This window comes from Vicia villosa, linkage group LG6 (assembly GCF_029867415.1).
Source record: "Vicia villosa cultivar HV-30 ecotype Madison, WI linkage group LG6, Vvil1.0, whole genome shotgun sequence".
Lineage (NCBI taxonomy): Eukaryota > Viridiplantae > Streptophyta > Magnoliopsida > Fabales > Fabaceae > Vicia > Vicia villosa.
Genome location: NC_081185.1, coordinates 35,665,584 through 35,674,080, shown reverse-complemented (window position 1 = coordinate 35,674,080; position 8,497 = coordinate 35,665,584). Strand labels below are relative to the sequence as shown.

At 37.8% G+C, this 8,497-nt stretch overlaps 1 protein-coding gene across 1 annotated transcript; it reads right to left on the bottom strand.

The window, feature by feature from the left end:
- Positions 1–1,257: 1,257 nt before the first annotated feature.
- Positions 1,258–1,779, bottom strand: LOC131613524 (uncharacterized). Its single transcript, XM_058885186.1, has one exon. It carries the CDS (start codon positions 1,777–1,779, stop codon positions 1,258–1,260), a length of 522 nt encoding a protein of 173 aa, XP_058741169.1.
- Positions 1,780–8,497: the final 6,718 nt, after the last annotated feature.

The following is an 8,497-nucleotide window of genomic DNA, read 5'->3' as shown; positions in this document are numbered from 1 at the left end:
CTGACAAATCACACATAATCATCTTTTGTTGGGGTGCCATTTAGACAGGGTTTGATAACCTCCGATTCGGTTCTTGTGTAGCCAAGAATATTAGGTTGAGATTTGCAGGGGGTTTTATCCGGAAAAACCTAGGGCTTATCCTCCAAGATCTTTGGTAGATTTGGGGGTTTTATTATAAGACGGTCCAAGAAGAAATTGTAGCCTAGTGAAAGCTTAGGAGATAAATCATGAAAAGGAGTAGAACGAGAACGGCGAATTGAATTGGAAGTCTTGTGTTACAATAGGCACAATTGATCGTGCGCAAAAGCTTTGGAGATAAAGAATGCAAAAGAGTAGCAATATTAAAATAATCAATTGGTAGTTACTGTGTCTTGGTCTTGCTAAAGATAAAAAGAAGAGAAGGGTTTGAATGAACATCAAACGGTTGTATTTGTGGGTTGCTCTTGGAACACTTCTCTTATAATCAACTTTTTGCATAGTAAGAAATTTTCCTAATTCCACAATTGGAATTAGGGGGAAGACGTACCCGCACGCAAGGATGAAGTGGGGACCGCACGCGAGGACAAAGTGGGGAACTGCCTAAACAAATCCTCGTGTCGATCTCTCCCTCTTATCTCTTTACTTGCTTTGATTTCATTGCGCAATTTATCGAATAACATTGTTTGATCGATCGACTCGTAAGAATTTTTCTGCAATTGTTTTTGTTTAAGGTGTTGTGCTGATTAGCTTATAATCACTTTGATCATAAGTGGTTTTCATATCAACACAATTCAATAGAAAATTTATGAAAACTCGTTCGCACACCAAGTGTTTGATAAATTGTATAGCTTGAAATTTCTACTCTTTAGCATTGGAAATAGCGTTGCAAATAACTTGGCATAAACGGATAATATTGTGGTACTTGATATAAGTCAATTAATTAAATCCTAATGTGTTAATTCATTAGATATCTCTTTGTGCATATCTTTTTTTAATAAGCAATTTTATAAGATATCGCACTAGGGGTGCAACCCTTACAATAAAAACTCTAAAGAGAGTTAAAACAGTTTAGAGGTAATTTATATCAATCATAAAAATGTGTCCTAGAAATAGGATCACTACCACCTAACCATCTCCAAGAGAAGAACAAAATGTTGGAGATTACCGTTTCAAAGCTGAAAGAAGCATTCTCAAAGATGATTGTATTTCTCATCAACCAAATACACCAAATTATAGCTAACCAAATAGAATTTAATTTAATTCTAGTGTTGTGATTCTTCACCTTCTCTTGAATGCAACCGAAGCTTTTGAACTCTTCCAAATTAAACTCCACTTCTTCACCCAACCAATTGTAGACCTTCTCCCACACCTCTTTCGAAACATTACAATGAAAGAATAGGTGAAGCGATGATCCGGATGATTAGAACAAATGACACAATCTAGAGAGGTGAAATTAGTGACCCCCCTATGAAGCAAAAGATCTTTTAAAGGAAGGCGGTCAATAAAGAATCTCAAAGAAAAAATGTGGACCTTTTTCGGTACCTTAGACTTCCACATTGTTTCCAACAACTTGATAGTATAGGTTGGCCAAGCATTGTCTTTGGCACTAGAAACCAAACTAGTCACGCTTGCAACCGAGAAAACACTGGAGGGATTAAGTTTCCAATGAAAAACGTCACTTTCCGAAATAATCGGAATGAAGCTCTCCAAAGCTTCTTTTAAGTCCCTCAATTGAGTAGCCAAATCCGAGATAGTACCGTTTTGATCAGGAGAGAGGGAAGGCAAGTTCAAGATGGACATTCCGTCAATGCCGAAGAGATCATTGATATTCCAAGAGAAGACACCATTGGTCTATGAGAAAATATCGCTAACCTTGCAAAGTTTATTGGTTGAGATATCGAACAAATGAGGTAAAAGATCACGAAGAGTTTGATCGCCCAACCAACAACTATGCCAAAAGAGAATGTTGTTACCATTCTTACACTCACAATTAATCCAATCGGTAAAACCTTCAACGCTATCCTCCTCTTTAAAATCATTAAGAATGATATCTCTCCACCAACTAGAGTCACCCCGATTTAAAACATCCCCACAAGAAGCTAGCACTTTGAATTTCGAATTATGGTATCTCAATAATAGAAATCTACTCCAAATGGAATTATCCTCCTTCAATATCCTCCATTTCCATTTGAGAAGGAAAGCTCTATTAATGTCACCAACATCTCTAATACCTAATCCACCTTTCTCCTTAGGTTTGCAAACATTTTCCCACTTCACCCAATGAATACTTCTTTTATTTGCATTCCCATTCCACAAAAAATTACTAAAAAGACCTCTAATCTCTTTGATAACCTTGCTCGGAGCTTTATAAAAAGAAAGGGTGAAAATTGGAATTGCGTTAAGCACCGACCCAATGAGGGTCACCCTTCCACCTATAGAAATGTTTCTCCCCTTCCACATCGACAATCTTGCTTTTATGTTTTTAACCATGTCCTTCCACACCTTCGACTTGTTAGCTCTTTCTCCAACCCATATGCCAAGAAATTTAAAAGGAAATGATCCTTTTTTGCAAGATAAGAAAGAAGTGGCGGAAGTATAAAGCCAATCTCCAATGTTAGTACCAAAGAAATTGCTTTTATGGAAGTTAATTTTCAATCCAGGAACAAGCTCAAAACCTCTCAAAATCACCTTCATGCTCCAAAGATTGTCACTTGTAGGTTCTCCAATAATTACGGTGTCATCTGCAAATTGAAGAATGTCCACAAAATCATCTTCACCATATTTGAAAGGTTGGAACTCCCCCACCTCTATTGATTTCCTCATGAGAGCACTAAGACCTTCCATAGCTATAACAAAGAGAAAAGGAGAAATCGGGTCGCCTTGGCGAAGACCACGATGAACTTTAAACTCTTTAGTGGCACTACCATTCACCAAAACGGACATGTGACTAGAGAAAATGTAAGATTCCATCCAATTCATCCATCTCTTCCCAAACCCCATTCTTCTCATTATCCATCTTAGGTAATTCCAAGAGATAGAATCGTAAGCCTTTTCAAAGTCCACTTTAAGTAATAGACACCCCCTCTTTTTTCTTTTGACCCAATTAAAAATCTCGTTAACCATTAGGACTCCATCCATCATGCTCCTACCCGGAACAAAGGCGGTTTGGTTGGTTGAAATCAATTTATCCAAAACACCCCTTATTCTAGCCGCCAAAATCTTCGCAAGAATCTTGTAAATACTCCCCACTAGACAAATAGGACGATACTCGGACAAATCTTGAGGATTCTTCTTTTTAGGAATAAGCGCAAGGAAAGAAGAAGAAATGGCTTTGACAAGCGTACCTTTTAAGAAGAAATCATTGCATAACTTCACCAAATCTTCTTTAAGAAGGTACCAAAATCTTTTGAAGAACTCCAAAGAAAAACCATCCGGCCCCGGACTTTTGTTCCCATCACACGACCAAATAGCCTCCTTGATCGCTTCCTCGGAAAATGATTTTTCAAGGTCCAAAGAATCCCCTAAAGGAAGCACTTTCAAATCGATCCCTTGCGGTTCCGGTCTAGTGCAAAACTCTTCTTTAAAGAATCCTTCAAAATGCTTGAAAACAAAGTCTTTGATATCCTTGACCTCTTCTATTCTCCCCCCTAGTCTCCATGGAACAAAAAAAATTCCTTCTTCTTCTATCCATTAAGGAATTATGGAAAAAACGAGTGTTGTCATCCCCCTCGGTGAGCCAAAGTTGTCTCGACTTTAATCTAAGGAGCCCTTCTTTTTTGTTTAGATTAGTCCAAAAGTCCTCCACCATTTTCAACCTTTTCTCAACCACCTCATCCGGAGCGTTACCTGCAAAATGAACAAACAAGTTATCTAGAGAATGCGTCTCTTTCACGTCTTTGTCAATCTTAAGGTCAATCCAACCATAAACCGTTTTGTTCCACCAAGAGATCCAACTTTTAAGGATTTTCAACTTTTCAACCAAGCAATAGTCCCCTCTCCCTTTAACAACAAGTTTGTTCCACTCCTCTTCGACAAAATTATCAAACTCCTCATGCTTTAGCCATAAGTTATTAAACTTAAAAGGCTTAGGACCCCAATCCTTCCTATTATTTTTCAACCAAATGGGCGCATGATCCGACACATCCCTCTCTCCTATATATTGTCCATCCACCTTCATATCTTCTATGTAGCACTCGGATAAAAGAAATCTATCAAGCCTACTCATAGCCTTCCCGTTGCTTTTGAACCAAGTAAACTTGCCACCTATTGTGGGGAGATCCACCAACTCCATTTCCCCTATGAAATCGTTGAATGATCTTGTATCCCTACTATAATCGCTAATAGAAACACCAATTCTTTCATCAAGAGTAGAGATAGAGTTGAAGTCACCCCCAATGCACCAAGATCAAACGTTGTTATTATTCTTGAACTCACAAAGATTCTTCCATGTTCTTCTCCTAGTGATTTTGTCGCAAGAGGCATAAACATTGACATAATAAGTGAGTTTTCCATCCTTCTCCACACATAAACCTAGAAAACCTTCTCCTCTAAAGCTATAGATGAGAGAAAAGAAGTCTTTCTTCGACATTGTTAGAATACCACCTGAGGCTCCGTTAGCATCTAAGTAAGACCATTCAACATCAACGCTTCCCCACAACTCTCTAACCAAGTCCAAACCAATTCCACTAAGTTTTGTTTTTTGAATAAAACAAAGATCAACATCTCCCTTTTGAATTATGAATCCGACTCTCTTGCGCTTAGCCCGATTCCCGCCCCCTCAGATATTATACGAAAGAATTATCATGGAGGAACACAATTTAGAGTCCCCTTTTCCACCTTCACACCTTTGTGGTCTCTCAACTCCATTTCCTTCAAACATTTGATCGGATCAAAATTATTTGATATATTGATGATCCCCAATCTAGACATAGAATTCCAAAGCCCCTCAGAAGCATTGTTACTCACGCTATTAATTCCTCTTCTATTGCAGTTTCTAATATCCGAGCTTGAAGTGGACTCACAAGTTATTGGTATACCGTAAGAAAGATAATTATTTTTGTTCTGTTTAATGAGTTGAAGATCAGTGCACTGTTGGTTTGACTCTCTATGATGAACCCCACTCAGAATTGGGTGAGTAAAATCAAGGACTTTCTCTCCTAAGTCCAACACCTCCCTTATTTTTTTCCTAGACTTTTTTGAATTCTTCACTATTTGACATTGATCATAAAAACTCAACTTTTGAGTATTTCTACCACTGGACCCTTTCCTCTTCCTAAATAAATTTCCTCTCTTCAATTGAAGAGAGACACGCTTTTTAGAGGAGCCTGAAGAAAATCCATTAGAAGGCAGCGAAATGCTGTTGTTGTGCGAAGAAGAATTCTTGTCCATGCAAGCAGAACTATTAATAAAATGTAAGCTGGGCCCATCTGTTGCCACGTCATTAGAGTCTTTTCTCCCAAAAATTTGAGTGTTGATCGGTTCAAGGGGATATTATGTCTCCGAGTGGCCCCCACTCCCAGAATCCAATTTCAACGTATCTTTACTTAATATCTCACCAAAAATATCATTAATAATAATACCTGCTGGGCCCACATGGAAAATCTCTTTAACCTTCTTTCTTCTCAACGGCGAATTTGCAGAAATCGCATCCTCTAAGGCTCTGCTGCCACTCCTCAGAGAAATAGGGTCAGAAGAAATAGCCTTCCCTAAAACGGGATTAAGATTGTCCGCTACAGAGTCTGAGCCATTAAAGCTTGTACAAAAATCCTTCTCCTTTCTTGATCTGTCGCCTTCACTTTTCTTTGTATCTGACATTCTCTCACCATCAACTCCAGGCTTACTAATCGTTTCCCGATGCGATTTGACAGGTTGGTCGGAGTTGTCTCCCGGTGGCCGCTCCAAACTCCGGTGATTCAGAGAGACTGGCGTCGAACGGACAAAGGCCGGCACGTCGTCTCTGACCGAGGGATCTGGGGAAGACACAGATGCTTCTTCATCTGAGGGAGTACGCTCGCACAGAGACAACTCGTCGTTCGCCTCTTTGTGGAAAGTAACGTCTTCTAAAATTAGTAAGTTGAACCATATTCCATCTATGCAAGTTTTGACTCTGTGCTTGATTGTGTCCGCCGAATCTGTGTAGATCATGATGTTAAGAACATCCAATCTGTTAGGTTTGGTGTTAATCGTTTCTAGATTTACAACTTTCCCAATGTCTGCCAGGAGAAGATTGATGAAGCTCTCGTTCCTAACAAAGCAAGGGATACCATAGATGGAAATCCACGCCATTCTCGCGCACTCCGCATCCGAATTCTTCTAGCTTCTAACTTCTTTGAACCACTGGTTTTTCCACTCTTCTTCTTCTGCTAATAGGTTCTCCAAGTCACCTTCGATTTCCTCCTCCAGGAGACATAAATTAGGACCCAAAGCTGTCGCAGAGATGGAGAAAAAACCTTCTTCTAGAAGACTCTGAGCTACTCCGAAAGCGAGTCCTGGGCTTCGGACTACACCAACTTTGGCCTTGCAGAATCTGTTGGATACAACCTCAGAAGAGGAATAGAAGAAAGTCTTGCAACCTTCTTGGATTTCTACAAACTCCTTCGGTTTAGCTCCTAAAATTGCTTCCGCATAGGAACGAGATGGCCCAGAAGCTATGATGTTAAAGTCCTTGCTCTCCTTGATTTGTTCGGATCCACCACCAATGCCGATACCAACACACTGCCTGTGATTTTTTCTAAGGTTCTGATGAACTTCTTTCCTTTTGATCTTTGATATGTTAGCTTTTAGTTTTACTCCTTCTAACCATATATTATCCATCTTTGTCTCCAGATTCTTCTCATCTTTAGCATTGATGAATCTAACGAATCCAAATCGATTGCCTCTCCAATCTCTCTTAGGAGGTATAACTATCTCCTCTATTAATCCTAAATCCTTGAACTCCATAAACAAATCTCTAGCATTCCATTTGTCCCCAAATTCTATGATAAAAATTGTTGTTAACAGGTTCCTCTTCTCACCATGATCCTTTTTTAGAATGTCCCATTTTGTGCCTCCTCCTAGCCTCTTGTTCCTATCCTTCACTTGAATCCATCCACCCTCCATAGTTGCTCAGTTGAAAATGAAAATACAGAAAAGTCAATCTCTCTTGGCACTCTCTCTCTCTTGTTTCTCTCTCATCTTGAATATTTCTTTGTGCATATCTGAGTTCCAATAATGTGGTTCGTATAGACGACTTGTTCGATCTATAGGGATAACTTTCGCTCGCACTTTTTCAATAAACTTTGAAAACCAAATTTTATTTGTGCTTTTTATATTGATGATCTATTCACCCCTCTAGATAAGTTGCCATCTTCTAACAGAAACTTTTTCAGCATAACTTTTCATATCATTGCAAAAAATTTATGAGCATTTTAAGATTAGTATATTTCTGTTGCACATTGAAAGAGAAGACCAAATTTTATGTATTGTAATTGATTCAAGAAAAACTTCATATTCATATTTGCATAATTGTGTAACTGGTTACACTTGTGATTTTTTTGGAAAATTCTGAACCAAAATGAAACATTTTCATTCCAAATGTTCATGAAACCTTTTCCAAACCATTGCTATTGAACATGAAGTGTTTTCCAAACGTTGTCACTCATTCAAGAGGCATTTTGCAATGTATTTAAAGGAATTCAAATTCAGATTTCAAATTACCTCTTTCACTCAATTTAAACATCAATTCAAATTTGTTTTAAGTTTTTCTCCATCCAAAACCTTGAAACTTTTAAGCATAAATTGTCATATCATTGCAAAATGTTTCTGAGCATTTTAAGGTTAGTATATTTGTGTTGCACATTGAAAGAGAAGATCAATTTTTATGTAGTGGAATTGATTCAAGAAAAACTTCATATTCATATTTGCATAATTGTGTAACTGGTTACATTTGTGATTTTTTTGGAAAATTCTGAACCAAAATGAAACATTTTCATTCCAAATGTTCATGAAACCTTTTCCAAACCATTGCTATTGAACATGAAGTGTTTTCCAAACGTTGTCACTCATTCAAGAGGCATTTTGCAATGTATTTAAAGGAATTCAAATTCAGATTTCAAATTGCCTCTTTCACTCAATTTAAACATCAATTCAAATCTGTTTTAAGTTTTTCTCCATCCAAAACCTTGAAACTTTTAAGCATAAATTGTCATATCATTGCAAAATGTTTCTGAGCATTTTAAGGTTAGTATATTTGTGTTGCACATTGAAAGAGAAGATCAATTTTTATGTAGTGGAATTGATTCAAGAAAAACTTCATATTCATATTTGTTCAAGACTTGTATTTGATCACCAAGTGTCTGGTGACTTGTTTTATAATAGAAAGTGGTGTGCGTTCCAAGTGTTGTAAATTGAAAGTGGTGCGCTTTCTAGTTTATGCGTTAATCATCATAGTGTTGGTGATTATTGAAAAATGCCCTTTGAATCGAGGTGATTCAAAGTCCACCATAATTGTTGGTGTTTTTTGTGAAATCAAGGTAGTGAC